Source organism: Nerophis ophidion, linkage group LG04 (genome assembly GCF_033978795.1).
Source record: "Nerophis ophidion isolate RoL-2023_Sa linkage group LG04, RoL_Noph_v1.0, whole genome shotgun sequence".
Taxonomy (NCBI): domain Eukaryota; kingdom Metazoa; phylum Chordata; class Actinopteri; order Syngnathiformes; family Syngnathidae; genus Nerophis; species Nerophis ophidion.
In genome coordinates this window covers 74,817,758-74,838,419 of record NC_084614.1, presented here as the reverse complement: position 1 = coordinate 74,838,419, position 20,662 = coordinate 74,817,758, and the positions used below count along the sequence as shown (strand labels likewise).

Sequence of the window (20,662 nt, the reverse complement as noted above, 5' to 3'; positions counted from 1 at the left end):
ATATAAGTAAACATTGATTGATTGATTGATTGATATAAGTCACACTGGAGTATATGTCGCATTATTTGGGGAAATTTATTTGATAAAACCCAACACCAAGAATAGACATTTGAAAGGCAATTTAAAATAAATAAAGAATAGTGAACAACAGGCTGAATAAGTGTACGTTATATGACGCATAAATAACCAACTGAGAAGGTGCCTGGTATGTTAACACAACATATTATGGTAAGAGTCATTTAAATAACTATAACATATAGAACATGCTATACGTTTACCAAACAATCTGTCACTCCTAATCGATAAATCCCATGAAATCTTATACGTCTAGTCTCTTACGTGAATGAGCTAAATAATATTATTTGATATTTTACGGTAATATGTTAATAATTTCACACATAAGTCGCTCCTGAGTATAAGTCGCACACCGGCCAAACTATGAAAAAAACTGCAACTTATAGTCTTTTTCGTAAAAGAACTGCGACCTAATACTGTCTGTTTATTTACATGGTATCAGTGTAGAAATATACTAAAGCACTCCTCCATACGTCATCAGTCGGATTTGAATGCACTACCCGGTACCGCGAAACCTGGTGGAAACACAAACCACACACTTCTACAGGAACCTATAGATCCAGGAACAAGAAGTTCCAGGAACTTTTTGGTGGAAAAGGGCCTAATGCATCACATGCATGTTTCCAAGTAAAGCAAAAAGCCCAGATGAGGTCACAGCTTACCCACAATTCCTCCAACATCAAACAGCGTTGACATGTCTCCGGCTTCTTTCGCGTCAAAATGCGCTAAAAAGAAAAAGAGGAGCGTGTAAAGAACAGAAAAGTTTGCGCAGGTTAAGGAGCGTGGAGTGTCAAGACTGACCGACGTTGGAGATATAGAGAGGAAGCCAGTAGAGGAAGGTGTAGCTGACCAGCTTGGCAAAGAGCAGACACAAGGAGAACTCCAGCACTCCCTGCAAGAATCGGAGCACAGCGTCAATTAGTGCACTACCACCGCCAGATGGCGCCACAGAACGTCGGCACTCACGGGAATACTGAGCGCTCCACAGAAGCTGATTGCCTCCGAATGTTCAGAGTGGATCTCCGGCACCTCCGTGGCGATGGAACCGTTATTAACTGGTGCCGAGTTCTGCACGAGAGGTTCTGTCTCACCACTTTCCAAGTCATTCTGATACACACATATAGTCTCACAGGTGATGTTTGCAGGGCGTGCGGAAACGGGTGTCAAGGCCTGGTTGCTTACGTGATGCTGAGGTAGAGTGCACTCCACGTCTTCGGGTCCTGAAAGAGAACGACAAAGTGTTGTGGATGTTGGCGTGCGAGCGCTGGGAGCACAAACTCACTTTCCACCAGGAAGAAGAAGCACAGGACGCCGGTGGAGGCGATGATGAGGCCCGGCACGATGAAGGACATGCCCCACGCCGACGACACGTACACGCCGGCGATGAGCGAGCCCAGGATGTTGCCCACTGAGGTGTGGGAGTTCCACACGCCCATGATTAAACCGCGCCTGGCAACGCAACCAAGAAGACGTCAACAATTCGCTCGTTACAAGGTAGCCTTCTTGTATAAAAACACTTTAACACGCATTAACAACAATTATCATGTTAGCAATGTTTTGCACTGTTATACAATTCAATAAATCAGAAACTGATGACATAGTGCTGTATTCTAATTCTTTATCTCTTTTTTTCCCAACCAAAAATGCTTTGCTCTGATTAGGGGGTACTTGAATTAAAAAAATGTTCACAGGGGGTACATCACTGAAAAAAGGTTGAGAACCACCGACTTAGGTGACCAATTAATTAGATTACCATAGTAACTAATTAGATTACCATAGTAACTTTTCATGGAGGATAGCTATTGCTGCATCAGATACAAATACAGAAAGGTAAATTACACTCACAATACTTGATTTATTTTGTTTAAAGCAAATGGGACCAAAAAGTATTGAATAACAACTTTATCCAATACTTTTTGGACCCATTTATCATATCATAATGGGCGGCATGGCGTAGTGGGTAGAGCGGCCGTGCCAGAAACCTGAGGGTTGCAGGTTCGCTTCCCACCTATGGACATCAAAGTCGCTGCCGTTGTGTCCTTGGGCAGGACACTTCACCCTTTGCCCCCGGTGCCGCTCACACCGGTGAATGAATGATTGGTTGTGGTCTGAGGGGCCGTAGGCGCAAACTGGCAGCCACGCTTTCGTCAGTCTACCCCAGGGCAGCTGTGGCTACTGATGTAGCTTACCACCACCAGGTGTGAATGAATGATGGGTTCCAACTTCTCTGTGAGCGCTTTGAGTATCTAACAATAGAAAAGCGCGATATAAATCTAATCCATTATTATTATTATTATTAATATCATTATGATAAAGTTTTTATGAAAGCGAATAACTCCCTTTTTTTCCCAGTAACTATAATGTGCAACCTAAATCAACCATGACTAGAGCTGCACACATGAATTTAAGAAAATTAAAAAAAGAAGAAAAAAAGTATGTATGCCTCACTTGGTGTTTAGTTCACCGCACGTCACTGATCGATTAGTAGTGTGAATGTCTTCATCTCAGCATAAATATAGGAAGTAAGGAACAAAAACGGCCATTTTGACTGTTTAGAAATCGAAATAGGAGGTGAAATTGGGTGTGAAATGTAATAAATGCGCAGCAACGCCACTTACTGGCTCCTTGAGAGTGACGTTGTGAAAATAGACACCCTTAAATGTTTTTATCAAAGAAGATGCTTTCAGGAATCATGACCTTTGGACAGTCCAAACTGACTTGGAGAAGTTCCTCTCTGGCTTTGAGTCACCCGGGTGCTGACTCAGCTAATTGTTCAATGTTTGGTGGTGATCAATCTCGAGAAGACATGAGCATGATGAACTATGAAAAGCAAATTATGTAAAAATGAGCTCGGAGATATATCTGGTCTGTGTAATACGTATTGCGCAATGCCTCTATCAGATAAAGAAATACAAAATCGTGTTCAGGATGTGAAGACGAAACCACTCGGTGGAAAAGATGCTTAATAGCAAAAAAAAAACCAGCAGATTCAGCAGAGGTGCGCTACTCACTTCCCCTTTCCAAACCAGTTGCCGACACACGCCACCACAGCAGGCCAGCCTGTAGTCTGCATCAGGCCGTTCATCACCTGCAGGGGGCGACAGTGAGACAAGCGGTACTCTTTATGGCCGCGGTCATGTGACACAGCTGTGGGTCAGCTGATGACATGTGACCGTGACAGCTTGAAACTGTCAACAAGAAAACAACACGTAATCAGGTGAGCGGCATGCAGGCTGCGGGCGTACCTGGATGAAGGCGTAGTAGCCAAAGTAGTGAATGTTCCAGTAGAATCCCAGACCCAACAGGCAAGTGAACACGCCGCTCATCAGCATGCCGAAACTCAGGTAGTAGCGCAATGGCAGGCGCTCGCCAAACATCCCGCTAGGACCACACCGACAGCAAACGTTACACACATTGTTATTGGTGTTACGTCAGTGGTTACATGTGGTTTGTCGTTACGTGTGTGTGCTGCTACGTGTGTGTGTTGTTACATGCGTTGTTGTTATGTGTGTTGTTGTAATGTCTGTTGTTAAATGTGTTGTTGTTGTTACATGTTTTTGTTAATGTTACATGTTTTGTTGTAAGCTCTGTTGTTACATGTGGTGTTAAGTGTGTTGTTGTAATGCCTGTTTTTGTGTTGTTGTAATGTGTTACTGCTGTTATGTGTGTTATTGTAATGTCTGTTACATTTCGTGTTGTTACTTGTGTTGTTGTACTGTCTGTTGTTACATGTGGTGTTGTTACGTATGTTGTTGTTACGTGTGTTGTTGTTACGTGTGTTGTTGTTACGTGTGTTTTTGATGTTACGTGTGTTGTTGATGTTACGTGTGTTGTTGTACGCTCTGTTGTTACATGTGCTGTTGTTAAGTAAGTTGTTACGTGCGTTGTTGTAATGCCTGTTGTTACATGTGTTGTTGTAAATTGTTATTGTTGTTAAGTGTGTTGTTGTAATTTATGTTGTTTCATGTGGTGTTGTTACGTGTTTTGTTGTTATGTGTGTCTGTTGTTACATGGTGTTGTTGCGTATGTTGTCGTTACGTACGTTGTTGTATCGTGTTGTTGTAATGTCTGTTATTACATGTGTTGTTACGTGTGTTTTTGTTGATGTTATGTGTGTTGTTGTAAGCTCCGTTGTTACATGTGGTGTTGTTAAGTGCGTTGTTGTTACGTGTGTTTTTGTAATGTCTGTTGTTACGTGTGTTGTTGTAAAGTGTTATTGTTATCACGTGTGTTGTTGTAATGTCTGTTGTTACATGTGCTGTTGTTACGTGTGTTGCTGTTATTACGTGTGTTGTTTTAAGCTCTGTTTTTACATGTGGTGTTGTTAAGTGCGCTGTTGTAACGTCTGTTGTTACATGTGTTGTTATTATGTGTGTTATTGTGGTTGTGTGTCGTAATGTATTTCGTAGTTTTGTGTTGTTTTTACATGTGTTGTTGTTGTTGTTTGCTGTTAAGTGTGTTGTTGTTGTGTGTGTTATCACATGCGTTGTTATGTATGTTGTTGTTACGTGTGTGGCTGTTGTGTGTTGTTACATTTGTTGTTGTTTACATGTGTTGTAGTTACATTTGTTGTTTTCACATGTCTTGTAGTCACATGTGTTGTTGTGTGTTGTTATTGTCTTGTTGTTACGTGTCTTGTTGTGTGTGTGGTCGTTGTTATGTGTATAAAGTACTATCTAAATCTAAATTGTTACTTTTGCTGTTTACATGTTTTGGAGTTATGTTGGTTGTAGGCACGTGTTGTTGTAATGTCTGTTGAAGTTATTACGTTTGTTGTTATTTATATGTGTTGTTATATTCATGAGTGCTGTTGTTACATGTGTTGTTATGTCAGTTGTTACATGTGTTATGGGTGTTTTTACGTGTTAGTACATGTGTAATGTTCGTTGTTGTTACATGCATTGCTGTTATGTGTGTTGTTACGCCTGAGGTTGTTGTTGTACTTGTTTACATGTTTTGGAGTTATGTTGGTTGTAGGCACGTGTTGTTGTAATGTCTGTTGAAGTTATTACGTTTGTTGTTATTTATATGTGTTGTTATATTCATGAGTGCTGTTGTTACATGTGTTGTTATGTCAGTTGTTACATGTGTTATGGGTGTTTTTACGTGTTAGTACATGTGTAATGTTCGTTGTTGTTACATGCATTGCTGTTATGTGTGTTGTTACGCCTGAGGTTGTTGTTGTACTTACATTTGTAGTTATTTACATGTGTTTCAGTTACATTTGCTGTTGTTACATGTCTTGAAGTCACATGTTTTGTTGTAGTGTGTGTGTGTGTGTTGTAACGTTTGTTGTTTACATGTGTTATTGTTACATGTGTTATCGTCACGAATATTGTTATTATATGTATTATGTGTGTTTTGCTATGTATGTGATGTTGTCAGCTGTGTTGTTTCTACGGGTGTTGTTGTAACATGTATTTTTACATGTGTTTTTGTTATGCAGGTTGGTGTTACGTGTTTCGTTACATGTTGTTACATGTGTTGTTGTTAAGTGTGTATTCGTCACATGCGTTGTTGTTACGTGTAATGTTGTAACATGTGTTGTTATGTAATAAATAAATAAATAAATGGGTTGTACTGGGTGAATGTGGAAGTAGTGTCAAAGCGCTTTGAGTACCTTGTAGGTAGAAAAGCGCTTTGACACTACTTCCACATTCACCCATTCACACACTGATGGAGGGAGCTGCCATGCAAGGCGCTAACCAGCACCCATCAGGAGCAAGGGTGAGGTGTCTTGCTCAAGGACACAACGGACGTGACGAGGTTGGCACTAGGTGGGGATCGAACCAGGGACCCTCGGGTTGCGCACGGCCAATGGTCCACTGCGCCACGCCGTCCCATGTGTGTTGTAGTTACATGTGTTTCGTTACGTAGGTTGTCGTTACGTGTTTTGTTACATGTATTCTTGTTAAGTGTGTTTTTGTTACATGTGTTGTTGTCGTAATGGGTGTTGTTGTTACGTGTGTTGTTGTAACGTGTTGTTGTTATGTGTTTTTTTTTTACGTCTTGTTGTTGCATGTGTTGTTACGCGTGTTGTTACATGTGGCTGTATTACATTTGTGTTTTTGTTACATGTGTTGTTGTTGTAGTGGGTGTTGTGGTTACGTGTGTTGTTGTAACATGTGTGGTTGTTACGTGTTTCTGTTATGTCTTGTTGTTGCATGTGTTGTTATGTGTGTTGTTGTTACGTGTGTTGTTGTTAAATGTGTTGGTACATGTGGCTGTATTACATGTGTTGTTGCATGTGTTGTTATACGTGTTGTTGTCACATGTGGTGTTGTTACATGTGTCGTTGTTACATGTGTCGTTGTTACATGACAAAAGCTGTTGAAGCTTGTTGTTGCATGTGTTGTTACATGTGGCTGTATTACATTTGTGTTTTTGTTACATGTGTTGTTGTTGTAGTGGGTGTTGTGGTTACGTGTGTTGTTGTAACATGTGTGGTTGTTACGTGTTTTTGTTATGTCTTGTTGTTGCATGTGTTGTTATGTGTGTTGTTGTTACGTGTGTTGTTGTTAAATGTGTTGGTACATGTGGCTGTATTACATGTGTTGTTGCATGTGTTGTTGTTATACGTGTTGTTGTCACATGTGGTGTTGTTACATGTGTCGTTGTTACATGACAAAAGCTGTTGAGGCGTGCAGAGAGGCACCTGAAAAACATGCCTATGGCGTAAGCCACCAGGAAGGAATTATCCAAGGCCCCAAAGAGTGTTTTGTAGTTGTCCTGGTCTGCAGAGAGAGACGCACTTTGTTATGTACAGCCAGGTGAGATTATCCATATATGTACAGCCAGGTGAGATGATCTCGATATTTACAGCCAGGTGAGGTTATCTAGTTATGTACAGCCAGGTGAAAGGATCTAGTATCTAATGGAGGTTTACCAAAAGGTGCCCAGTTGCACCAGGTGACATTGTTGGTAATGTTGAAGTCTGCTGGCGGGATGAGACCACTGCAGTTTCTGTGGAGTTGACTCTGGAAAAAAAAACAAAAAAACAGAAGTTAACAGAAAAGATGATGGCGTGCATCTGGGGTCAAAGGTCACAGAGTCCCACACAACTTGGTCAGTTACCTTCACAATGCTGATAGGTTTCCGTGACAAGTGGTAGGCGGTGTAGAAGAGGAAGGTGAGCAAAAGAATGAAGCCTCTGTACCTGTCAGGCAGCAGACATTGATTGGATTAAGCTGAAGTCTTCTTCGTCTTGAAAAGATGGGATTTATTGCAGGCCTTTGAACTCATTAATAACAAGAATGAATGAATAACCTGATTCAAGTACACCTTTTTGTTTTCTTATATGCACTCTGTTAATGATTTTGCTACACACTTTCAAACTATCTTACTATGTCATTGTGTTTGAATAAAATATGGTATTAGACTATGTGACTTTTAGTTAATTATTCAAATGTGTATTATTAATGTTATTATTACATGTACTCAAATGATGAGACGTAATTATTTCACTTTTGTCAAATATTTACACACACGCTCTCAAACTGTATGGCTTTTAAATATATCACTTTATTACATGCACTTAATTTATGTGACTTTTAATCAATTATTTTACCTTAATTATTTGAGTGACTTTTATTTAATCACACTATCATTATTTTTTGGACTTTTATTTATTTTATCTTAATAATTGTATCACATGCATTCAAACTATGTGACTTTTATTTATTCATTGTATTACATGCACTCTTATGTGACTTTTATTTAATTATTCTATTATATGCACTCAAAATGTGTGGCTTTTAGATCAATATTTTATTACATACACTCAATTTATCCGTTCCATTTTCTACCGCTTGTCCCTTTTAGGGTCGCGGGGGGTGCTGGAGCCTATCTCAGCTGCATTCGGGCGGGAGAAATTTATGTGACTTTTAATTATTTTAGTTCATGCACTCAAACTATGTGACTTTTATTCATTCTACTTTTATATTTTTCATCTTATTTTATTACATGCACTCCAACTACAGTATCCATCCATTTTTTACCGCTTGTCCAGTTTGGGGTCGCGGTGGGTGTTGTTTCCTATCTCAGCTACAATCGGGCAGAAGGCGGGGTATACCCTGGACAAGTCGCCACCTCATCGCAGGGCCAACACAGATAGACAACATTCACACTCACATTCAACTACAATGTTTCACTTTTATTTATTTTACTCTTAATTTTTTGATCTTATTTTTTTATTACATGCACTCTATGTGACTATTATTTATTTTACTTTTAATTACTTTATCCTAATCATTTTATTACATGCACTCAATCCATGTGACTTTTAAATATTTTACTTTATGCACTCGAATTACGTGACTTTAATTATTTGCCTACATGCACTCAAACTATGTGACTTAATTATTTTGTTACATGCACTCAAACTATGTGACTTTTAATTATTTTGTTGCATGCACTCAAACTATGTGACTTAATTATTTTGTTACATGCACTCCAACTATGACATGACACTGCCACTTTCAATTAAGAAGAGCCGGCTTTGCTTGCTTTTAAACATCACCTTAAGCGTCCAGTTTCATAATCTAAACCAACATGATTCTTACTTCGAGATGCCTCAAACTTGAAAACTTTATGACTGTTAAATATTGGCTAAAGAAAGCAATGTCAATATAAGATTAGTGTTAATATCAAACACTGACACTCTATGTGCTGCAGGGGAGCTGTAAAAAGCCAAATATACTTAATAAAAGCTGTTTGCTCTACATAGTAAGAAGCATTTTAGTAATAGTCAAACTGTTGGCTTTGTATATAAGAAACAATTACATGTATTTGGGGAGGTGTTGATTATTCTCAGTGCGAAACTCCATTTTTTTAAATTTTCTTTTTCAAGAAGCTGTAGTGTCTGCTGTTGGCAGGAGCTCTGTGCTCTTGTGTCATCCTTTTGTGTTTTCCTCTGGTTTTCATGTGTTTTTATATATATATATTTTTGCCTTTTGGTCTGGGACTCTTTGGGACTGTGTGACAAGGGGTGGCACATTCGTGACTTCTGCGGTGCTTTTTTGTGGACTTCTGGATCTGCCTCCCGGAGAGCCTTTTGGCCATGGAGACCGGCTACTGGGTCTCTGCCAAACCAGAGTCCATTTGGAGAGACTGGATGAGATGCAGATGAAGAGACAGGGCTGCGGAGCTGGCACTGAGCGCCGGGACGGACAAGCTTCACAGTGTCTTGGCTGAATGAACAGGTATCGGACACCTCAGTCTCCTTGGACGTATCCTCGCTCTTCCATGCGGACTGGACACTGGCCGAGAGTTGGTGGGCGGCCGAGAGTGGAGTCGGCTCTCTTGTTTGCTTTGTTGGGTCTGCTCCCTTCTCTAGCTATGCTCCCTTCCCCCCAGCAGACGACGGCGTGGAACACCGCAGAGGCCACCACAGTGTATATGTTTCTTTTGGTTTTTATTCATAGCTGAATGTAGAAGTGGCTGGTTGCATCAGCTTTGCTCTTTTAAAGGGGAACATTATCACCAGACCTATCTAAGCGTCAATATATACCTTAATGTTGCAGAAAAAGGACCATATATATTTTTTAACCGATTTCCGAACTCTAAATGGGTGAATTTTGGCGAATTAAACGCCTTTCTATTATTCGCTATCGGGGCGGTAGTCAATCCGCCATTTTCTCGAACACATTACAAACATCGAGTCAAATCAGCTCTGTTATTTTCCGTTTTTTCGACTGTTTTCCGTACCTTGGAGACATCATGCCTCGTCGGTGTGTTGTCGGAGGGTGTAACAACACGATCAAGGACGGATTCAAGTTGACTTACGTGGAGTGTGCATCTATTAGCATGGCATGCTAATTGATGCTAACATGCTATTTAGGCTAGCTGTATATACATATTGCATCGTTATGCCTCATTTGTAGCTATATTTGCATCCAGCCTTTCCCTCCACCCACATGTAATGCCAAACAAACACATGCCAATCGACGGATTTAAGTTGCTCCAGTGTCAAAAGATCCGAAAGTCCCTCGTCTGCACATTTTACCGGCGATGCTACGACAGACATGGCACAGAGATGTATGGATACCCTGCGACACTCAAAGCAGATGCATTTCCAACGATAAAGTCAACGAAATCACAAAGCTGAGTTTTGTTGATGTTATTGACTTATGTGCTAATCAGACATATTTGGTCGCGGCATGACTGCCAGCTAATCGATGCTAACATGCTATTTAGGCTAGCTGTATATACATTTGTAGCTATATTTGCATCCAGCCTTTCACTCCACCCACATTTAATGCCAAACAAACACTTACCAATCAACGGATTTAAGTTGCTCCTGCACATTTTACCGGCTATGCTACGACAGACATGGCATAGAGATGTATGGATACCCTGCGACACTCAATCGTTGGTTAGAAGGCGATCGCCGAATAGCTTCAATAGCTATTCGCTCAATAGCTTCAGTTTCTTCTTCAATTTCGTTTTCGCTATCCGCCTCCATACTCCAACCATCCGTTTCAATAAATGCGTGATCTGTTGAACCGCTCAAGCCGCTGAAATCCGAGTCTGAATCCGAGCTAATGTTGTTATATCTTGCTGTGCTATCCGCCATGTTGGCATCACTAAATGACGTCACAGGAAAATAGACGATGGATTTAAAGATAGCGAAAATCAGGCACTTTAAAGCCTTTTTTCGGGATATTTCATGATGGGTAAAATTTTGAAAAAAACTTTGATAAATAAAATAAGCCACTGGGAACTGATTTTTATTGGTTCTAACCCTTCTGAAATTGTGATGATGTTCCCCTTTAATGCCTTTAATGTCCTTTTCTTCTTTGATGTTTTCCTCTTACTCACATGTAAGAGGGGATGTGTGCTATGGCTATGCGTTGTTTTTTCCCCTTGGCCTCAGTCTGGACCCCCTCTATAGGGGCCCATTTCCCCTACTTGTTTACCTGTATGTATCTAACATTTTTTGTAAGGGTCGCCGCAAGTTTGCAGACCCGAAAGCGATCCTGTTCTGTCTCCCTGTTCAATCCCAGGCTCGGGATCTTTCTGTGTGGAGTTTGCATGTTCTCCCCGTGAATGCGTGGGTTCCCTCCGGGTACTCCGGCTTCCTCCCACTTCCAAAGACATGCACCTGGGGATAGGTTGATTGGCAACACTAAATGGTCCCTAGTGTGTGAATGTTGTCTGTCTATCTGTGTTGGCCCTGTGATGAGGTGGCGACTTGTCCAGGGTGTACCCCGCCTTCCGCCCCCCCAAAAGGGAATAAGCGGTAGAAATGGATGGATGGATGGATGTAATTCATTAACGCAGCGACTTCTGCAAAGTCTGGCGAAATAAGGAGCTTAATGTTCCACGAATAGCCTCAGAAAGTCTCCGGTTCTGACTGGATTCCTTGAATACTACACGACTCCAATTCGTATCGATCCGGTAAAGGTCAAATCTGCGTCGATAAGCGAGGAAGCGAGGAAACTGCCGTTTTTTAAATGGAGTTTGGTGCGACGCTGGCTCACGTAAAAACGCAGAGGCAGAACATACAGTTTTTATAATATAATGGAACTTTATTGTTAAAAATAAGTATCATTACTGAAATATATCAGATTTATAATATTTGGATAACGTATTGATGTAGTTTGTAAATCAGCTGATAAGGCGAGCTTGTCGTCTCTCTCAGTTTGGGACGGGTGTTGCGTTCAATGACACCCCACAAGTGTGGAGAACAATAGGGAGCATGAAACTCACCAGCTGTCCCGAGAAAAGGACGTGATAAGCCGTATTCCAGGGGCCAGGGACGACTTCATGGTGGATGAAAACAAATCTCTTCAGGCCAGACAAAATCAACAATCACAGTCTTGTTCCGGACATGTCGTCTCGCATAACAGACCCTGAAGGCACCCTGGTCGCTGCTGATTACAAGCGTGTTGTTACGGTAAAAAAAAAAATAAAAATAAAATAAGACTTGGGATTGTTGAACAGAAATGTGCTTACTTGTTTCGCTCCTCCGACAAAAGTGAGTAAGAAGGCCAGAGGTTTAGAAATAAATCAACATTTGCTAACTGCTGCCGGCGCACAGTGGCGGCTGCGGGGCTTCCTGGTGGGAAACACGGTACGTAAATATCCACAGGTCCTCCATGGTGGACACATTTAGCTTATATACGAAGCCGGGAGAGTCAGCCTTCGACGGGAGGGGAAGAAAAAAAAACACCCAAAGACGCCCGCCGTGTGCCGCAGTTATTATTAGCAATGACTTCGTTATTCCACAAATTTTTCCAGACGGAGCGTTTCTGTGCCCATGTGATCAGCGCCCAGTGACGTCACTGAACAGGAAGTAGCCGAGGTGCATGTCAGGCGACTTGGAAAACAGGTTTTTTTTCTGATAAAATACATCAAAAATATATTTAGTTTTGTTGAATAAACTATCCAATCTAATGGCCAATTACAACTTGAAATCAATAAATCAATATGGCTCGCCGTGTAAGACTGTACACACACGCACCTTTGGCCAATATGATGCAATCAGCACACTTGGAGGATGTTCATTTAATTGTTTAAATTTGTAGGGGAAAAAAAGCAAATAACGGGCAGGACACACAACTATACTCATTTTACATTACAGCGTTTTGGCTTTAAAGGGGAACTGTACTTTTTTGTCAGTTTTCCTATCTTTCACAAACCTTATATAAGACAAGAATACAGATTTTTTTTACTTGTTTAATGCATTAAGCTTTGTTGTTACGTGTGTTGTTGTAATGTGTTATTGTTGTTGTAATGTCTGTTGTTACATGTGTTACGTTGTTACGTGTGTTGTTATGTCTGTTGTTACACGTGGTGTCGTTACGTACGTTGTTGTTACATGTTTTGTTGTCACGTGTATTGTTATGTGTGTTGTTACATGTGTTGTTGTTGATGTTACGTGTGTTGTTGTAAGCTCTGTTGCTACACGTGGTGTTAAGTGCGTTGTTGTTACGTGTGTTGTTGTAATGCCTGTTGTTACATGTGTTTTTGTAATGTGTTATTGTTGTTACATGTGTTGTTGTAATGTCCATTGTTACATGTGTTGTTGTTACGTGTGTTGTTGTAATGTCTGTTGTTACATGTGGTGTTGTTGCGTACGTTGATGTTACGTGTGTTGTTACGTGTGTTGTTGTTGATGTTACGTTTGTTGTTTTAAGCTCTGTTGTTAAGCACGTTGTTACGGGTGTTGTTGTAATGCCTGTTGTTACATGTGTTGTTGTAATGTGTTATTGTTATTACATGTGTTGTTGTAATGTCTGTTGTTACATGTGTTGTTGTTACGAGTGTTGTTGTAATGTCGGTTGTTACATGTGTTGTTGTAATGTGTTGTTGCTGTAATGTCTTTTGTTACATGTGTTGTTGTTATGTCTGTTACATGTGGTGTTGTTACGTGAGTTGTCATTACATTTGTTGCTGCAATGTGTTATTGTTATTACGTGTGTTGTTGTAATGTCTGTTGTTACATGTGTTGTTGTTACAAATGTTGTTGCAATGCCGGTTGTTACATGTGTTGTTGTAATGTGTTGTTGTTGTAATGTATGTTGTTACATGTGTTGTAGTTATGTCTGTTGTTACATGTGGTGTTGTTTCGTGAGTTGTCATTACGTGTTGCTGTAATGTCTGTTGTTACATGTGGTGTCGTTACGTACGTTTTTGTTACGTGTAACAAAATTGGTATTGTTATGTGTGTTGTTGTTGATGTTATGTGTGTTGTTGTAAGCTCTGTTGTTACACGTGGTGTTAAGTGCGTTGTTGTTACGTGTGTTGTTGTAATGCCTGTTGTTACATGTGTTGTTGTAATGTGTTATTGTTGTTACGTGTTGTTGTAATGTCTGTTGTTACATGTGTTGTTGTAATGTCTGTTGTTACATGTGGTGTCGTTACGTACGTGGTTGTTATGTTTGTTACATGTGTTGTTGTTGTTACATGTTGTTTTAAGCTCTTTTGTTAAGTGTGTTGTTACGTGTGTTGTTGTAATGCCTGTTGTTAAATGTGTTGTTGTAATGTGTTATTGTTATTATGTGTGTTGTTGTAATGTCTGTTGTTACGTGTTGTTGTAATCTGTTATTGTTATTACGTGTGTTGTTGTAATGTCTGTTGTTACATGTGTTGTTGTTACGTGCGTTGCTGTTATTACGTGTGTTGTTTTAGGCTCTGTTGTTACATGTGGTGTTAAGTGCGTTGTTGTAACGTGTGTTTTTGTAATGCCTGTTGTTACATGTGTTGCTGTAAGGTGTTAGTTATTATGTGTGTTGTTGTAATGTCTGTTGTTACGTGTGTTGTTGTAATGCCTGTTGTTACATGTGTTGTTGTAATGTGTTGTTGTAATGTCTGTTGTTACATGTGTTGTTACGTCTGTTACATGTGGTGTTGTTACGTGAGTTGTCATTACGTGTGTTGCTGTAATGTATGTTGTTACATGTGGTGTCGTTACGTATGTTTTTGTTACGCGTGTTGTTGTTACGTGTATTGTTATGTGTGTTGTTACATATGTTCTTGTTGATGTTACGTGTGTTGTTCTAAGCTCTGTTGTTACATGTGGTATTAAGTGCATGGTTGTTATGTGTGTTGTTGTAATGCCTGTTGTTACATGTGGTGTCATTACGTACGTTGTTACATGTGTTGTTGTTACGTGTGTTGTTTTAAGCTCTGTTGTTAAGTGCGTTGTTGTTAGGTGTGTTGTTGTAATGCCTGTTACATGTGTTATTGTTATTACGTGTGTTGTAATGTCTGTTGTTACGTGTGTTGCTGTTATTACGTGTGTTGTTTTAAAGTCTATTGTTACATGTGGTGTTGTTAAGTGCGTTGTTGTAACGTCTGTTGTTACATGTGCTGTTTTTATGTGTGTTATTGTTGTTGTGTGTCGTAATGTATTTCGTAGTTGTTTTGTGTATAATAACTTCGTTATTCCACACATTTTTCCAGACAGAGCGTTTCGGTGCCCATGTGATCAGCGCCCAGTGACGTCACTGAACAGGAAGTAGCCGAGGTGCGTGTCAGGCAACTCGGAAAACCGAAATATTTCTGATAAAATCAAAAATATATTTAGTTTTGTTGTAATAACCATCTAATCTAATGGCCAATTACAACTTGAAATTAATAAATCAATATGGCTCGCCGTGTAAGACTGGACACACACACACACACGCACACACGTACCTTTGGCCAATATGATGCAAACAGCACACTTGGAGGATGTTTATTTAATTGTTTAAATTTGTAGGGGAAAAAAAGCAAATAACAGGAACGACTCAAAACTATACTCATTTTACATTACAGCCGTTTGGCTTTAAAGGGGAATTGTCATTTTTCCTATCTTTTACAATCCTTATATAAAACAAGAATACAGATTTTTTTTCTTGTTTAATGCATTCTATGTCGAAAAATACGGCAAGTAAGAGGTAGCTAACAATGCAAGGTAGTGGCAGTACACTATTCCGCCCATAAAGTCAACAATACTCCATTTAAATCTTGTGACCTGAAAATAACAAAGTATTAGCGATATTATTATAAGCGGTAACACAGACAAACTATTTTTAGTGGCGCTGTGACCAGAGAGCTAAGTATTGACATATTGAGCCAGTCATCACCTCTGATTTGCTGAAAAATTTAGGTGATAAATTATGCCTATTGTTTATGAAACAAAGTATTCTGTGCCTTGATGTGAATAAAAACAATTGTAAAGATTAATCCCGATAACGTCAAAATGTTAGATGTTTGTCTTTCTTAATGCATTCTATGTCGTAAAATACGGCAAGTAAGAGGTAGCTAACAATGCAAGATAGTGGCAGTACACTATTCCGCCCATGAAGTCAACAATACTCCATTTAAACCTTAAGACCTGAAAATAACAAAGTATTAGCGATATTATTATAAGCGGTAACGCAGACACACTATTTTTAGTGGCGCCGTGACCACAAAGAGCTAACTATTGACATATTGAGCCAGTCACCACCTCTGATTTGGTGAAAAATCTAAAATGATAAATTATGCCTATTGTTTATGAAACAAAGTATTCTATGCCTTGATCTGAATAAAAAACAATTATGAGGATTAATTAAGATAACGTCGAAATGTTAAGATGTTTGTCTTTCTTAATGCATTCTAAGTCGTAAAATACGGCAAGTACGAGGTAGCTAACAATGCAAGCTAGTGCTACTATTCCCCCCATTAAGTCAACAATACTCCATTTATAATAATAATAAATAATAAAGTATTTCTGATTCAGATTTTCATCTCATGACCTGAATATTAACAAAGTATTAGCAATATTGTTATTATAAGCGCTAATGCAAACAAACTTTTTTAAGCGGCGCCGTGACCACAGAGAGCTAACTGTTGACATATTGAGCCAGTCATCGCCTCTGAGTTGGTGAAAGTTCTAGATGATATATTATTCCTCTCAAGGTTGTGGACTTAAACCAAAAAGGTGATCAACTTTGACATCCAATTTAGACCCGGACATGGTGAGGATTATGATTAATTCTTCATCTAAACGGGAATATATAAACATCCCATCAGTCGGCATCCCAGTGAGAGCAGACATCGTAGAGTAAGTGATTGTTTCATTATGTTTGTCAACTTTATTTCTTGTTTAGCACTTAGCAATAATGCTACATGATGCTTAATGTTTCATAGAAGCTGGACCTGTTTAGCACACAGCTTTTAAAAGTTGTAGCTCATCCTCATTATATTCAGCCTCAAAAATATAAGTTTCTGGATCATCATTTGTTCCAAAGTAGTCTTTGTCATCTCTCGTGAAGTCTGCCACGATTAGTAGGTTTGTTGTGGAAGGGAAAAGCAAACGTAAGACGCCCCTGTATGCTTAAAATTATTATTTTTGACTGTGCCTGTTACTACATTACAAATATACTTACGTGTGTACAAAGCGATAGAGGTTTTTGGATTTTTTAAAAGCACTTTATAGGAGGAACATAGCGAATCGTTAGCGGACTTTTGCTAGTGTTTATTCTTGTCTTACATAAGAATTGAGAGTGATTGCCAACATTCCCCCCAAAATGCGCAGTTCCCCTTTAAGAAACACTAAAAGAGATCAAGAGAAGAAATTGTGCAAGTCAGTAACAGTTTCATTTTTGGATCAAGAAGAGTGACAAATAAAAAATTGTGTCACTCAATTCTGAGGAATAAATGAAGGACTCTTCATTTATCTCGCTCCAACTTTCTCAGATTGCTATTGTCAGATCAGCTTTGCAGGTTGGAGTCTTGCCATCCACCATGTTCTTCTATTTTACTGTTTGCAGGCCATGACTTTGACCTTAACTTTTGTTAGAATAATTGTTTCTAAATTATTACAAAAAACTTTGTATTACATTGTGTTCCGGACAAGAAGACAAAAGGCTGAAACCTTCCAAGAAGAATGCTCGTAAAACTCCACTCCGACTACAAAGCGAACAGATGGCAGGATCTGCCCAACTTCCAGAATAACTCTTTTTGAAGTATTTTATGGGACTCTCTTTGAACTATTTTATGGGACTCTCTTTGAACGATTTTATTGAACTCTTTTTGAACGGTTCGGGAACCGAATGCAACGCTGTTTACGACCCACTTCCCTGAGGAAGCAGCTATGGGAAGGAGGGGTCGGGGGGGTAAAATAAAGGAGGAGGAGTACGATCTTGGGGCAGAGCGTGGTGCAGGACTGTACAGAGAGTGTACAGTGGCCATGTCTCTCCTCAGATCTGAGTCCAAATTTTATTCCGTCTCTGTTTGATTCTTTGCATTTTGTCTTGTTTAATAGATGTCATCAGTGTTTGAACCTGACATCTTACCTCAAGGAACGTTTTTACTTGTGGCTCCATGGTAAAATGCGGTCTCATGCTATGTCATCCTTTCTTTGGATGGAAAAAGAGACAATTTATAAAAACCCAAACCAGCGAAGTTGGCACAAATTGTTTAAGAAAAATATTTCACAACGAGCTATTGCAAGTAATTTAGGGATTTCACCATCTACGGTCCGTAATATCATCAGAAGGTTCAGAGAATCTGGAGAAATCACTGCACGTAAGCAGCAAGGCTGACAACCAACATTGAATGCCCGTGACCTTCGAGCCCTCAGGCGGTACTACATCAAAAAGCGCTATCGGTGTGTAAAGGATATCACCACATGGGCTCAGGAACACTTCAGATAACCACTGTCAGTAATTACAGTTTGTTACTACATCTGTAAGTGCAAGTTAAAACTCTACTATGCAAAACCAAAGCCATTTATTAACAACACCCAGAAACGCCGCCGGCTTCACTGGGCCTGAAATCATCTAAAAAGGACTGATGCAAAGTGGAAAAGCGTTCTGTGGTCTAACGAGTCCACGTTTCTAATTGTTTTTGGAAACTGTGTACGTTGTGTCCTCCGGAACAAGGAGGAAAATAACCATCCAGGTGCTAAGTTCAAAAGGATAAGGATGAAAAGGATAATGCATTAACTCATTCTCTTTCTATGCCATATCAATTTGGAATGCACTCCCAACAGGTATAAAAGTAAGTGCATCTCTATATTCCTTCCAAACCGCTCTAAAACAACACCTCCTGGCAACTTCAACACTTTACTAATACCATCCTCCATTCACATCCCATCTCCCCGGATTATAAACAACTCAAATGTACTTCTTATGTATATACTTGTTCTTATGCTATGTGAACTCACTATGTTCTCTGCTGGCTGTACATATCCTACTAAATAAGACCTACACTGTTTCAATGTCCATTTCTCTGTTGATGCAATTGTTGATGACTGAAGTTCTGATATCAACCAAAGCTCCTCATCCCACCCCCCGGATTGTAAATAATGTAAATAATTCAATGTACATACTATGATGATTAACTTGTGTGATGACTGTATTATGTTGATAGTATATATTTGTACCATTAATTGATTAACATTGCTTGACATTAAACAAGTTGAAAAACTTATTGGGGTGTTACCATTTAGTGGTCAATTGTACGGAATATGTACTGTACTGTGCAATCTACTAATAAAAGTATCAATCAATCAAAAGCACACATGGGCACAAAAAGAGGGCTAAAACAAAAAGGTATAGACTAAAATGTACCATAGTAGCAATATAAAATATATAACATATGTAATATTTGTGATGAGGTGGCGACTTGTCCAGGGTGTACACCGCCTTCCGCCCAATTGTAGCTGAGATAGGAATCAGCGCCCCCCACGACCCCAAAAGGGAATAAGCGGTAGAAAATGGATGGATGGATGGATGTAATATTTACATATTACATCCATTTAAATAGACCTCCTTTTTAGACCAGTTGATCTGCCGCTTCTTTTCTTTCTCCTATGTCCCCCCCTCCCTTGTGGAGGGGGTCCGGTCCGATGACCATGGATGAAGTACTGGCTGTCCAGAGTCGAGACCCAGAATGGACCGCTCGTCAGGACCCAGGATGGACCGCTCGCCTGTATCGGTTGGGGACATCTCTACGCTGCTGATCCGCCTCCGCTTGAGATGGTTGATCCGCCTCCGCTTGAGATGGTTTCCTGTGGACGGGACTCTCGCTGCTGTCTTGGATCCGCTTTGAACTGAACTCTCGCGGCTGTGTTGGAGCCACTATGGATTGAACTTTCACAGCATCATGTTAGACCCGCTCGACATCCATTGCTTTCGGTCCCCTAGAGGGGGGGGGGGGGGGTGCCCACATCTGAGGTCCTCTCCAAGGTTTCTCATAGTCAGCATTGTCACTGGCGTCCCACTGGATGTGAATTCTCCCTGCCCACTGGGTGTGAGTTTTCCTTGCCCTTTTGTGGGTTCTTCCGAGGATGTTGTAGTCGTAATGATTTGTGCAGTCCTTTGAGACATTTGTGATTTGGGGCTATATAAATAAACATTGATTGATTGATTGATATTATATATACAGTAAATAACAGGGGTCACCAACGCGGTGCCCGCGGGCACAAGGTTGCCCGTAAGGACCAGATGAGTCGCCCGCTGGCCTGTTCTAAAAATAGCTCAAATAGGAGCACTTACTAGTCAGCTGCCTCTATTATGTAAATTTTATTTATTTACTAACAAGCTGGTCTTGCTTTGCGTGACATTTTTAATTTTAAGAGAGACAAAACTCAAATAGAATTTGAAAATCCAAGAAAATATTTTAAAGATTTGATCTTCACTTGTTTAAATAAATTCATTTATTTTTTTACTTTGCTTCTTATAACTTTCAGAAAGACAATTTTAGAGAAAAACACATATACCTTTTTACCTTTTAAATTCCTTCCTCTTCTTTCCTGACAATTTAAATCAATGTTCAAGTATTTTTTTGAATTTTTATTGTAAAGAATAATAAATACATTTTAATTTAATTCTTCATTTTAGCTTCTGTTTTTTCGACGAAGCATATTTGTGAAATATTTCTTAAAACTTATTATGATTAATATTCAAAAAAAATATTCTGGCAAATCTAGAAAATCTGTAGAATCAAATTTAAATCTTATTTCAAAGTCTTTTGAATTTCTTTTGAAATTTTTGTTCTGGAAAATCTAGAAGAAATAATGATTTGTCTTTGTAAGAAATATAGCTTGGTCCAATTTGTTATATATTCTAACAAAGTGCAGATTGGATTTTAACCTATTTAAAACATGTCA

The 20,662-nt window shown here is 39.5% G+C and overlaps 1 protein-coding gene across 4 annotated transcripts in view; it reads right to left on the bottom strand.

Annotated features, from left to right (window-relative positions):
* Positions 1-12,369, bottom strand: part of slc37a2 (solute carrier family 37 member 2) — a 51,909-nt gene extending 39,540 nt beyond the window's left edge. For 2 of the 4 annotated variants that reach the window (XM_061899036.1, XM_061899039.1), the window contains exons 1-12: positions 12,031-12,368; positions 11,785-11,948; positions 7,150-7,231; positions 6,962-7,052; positions 6,731-6,809; positions 3,321-3,456; positions 3,087-3,163; positions 1,358-1,524; positions 1,258-1,295; positions 1,042-1,182; positions 877-967; positions 738-800 (exon numbers count right to left, since the gene is read on the bottom strand). In XM_061899036.1, the coding sequence (XP_061755020.1) occupies positions 738-800; positions 877-967; positions 1,042-1,182; positions 1,258-1,295; positions 1,358-1,524; positions 3,087-3,163; positions 3,321-3,456; positions 6,731-6,809; positions 6,962-7,052; positions 7,150-7,231; positions 11,785-11,843 (1,024 nt within the window). In that variant the 5' untranslated portion in view covers positions 11,844-11,948; positions 12,031-12,368. Of the gene's footprint in view, positions 1-737; positions 801-876; positions 968-1,041; positions 1,183-1,257; positions 1,296-1,357; positions 1,525-3,086; positions 3,164-3,320; positions 3,457-6,730; positions 6,810-6,961; positions 7,053-7,149; positions 7,232-11,784; positions 11,949-12,030 lie in introns of all 4 variants that reach the window. The other 2 variants (XM_061899038.1, XM_061899037.1) reach the window with 2 other exon arrangements.
* Between the last annotated feature and the right edge of the window lie 8,293 nt (positions 12,370-20,662).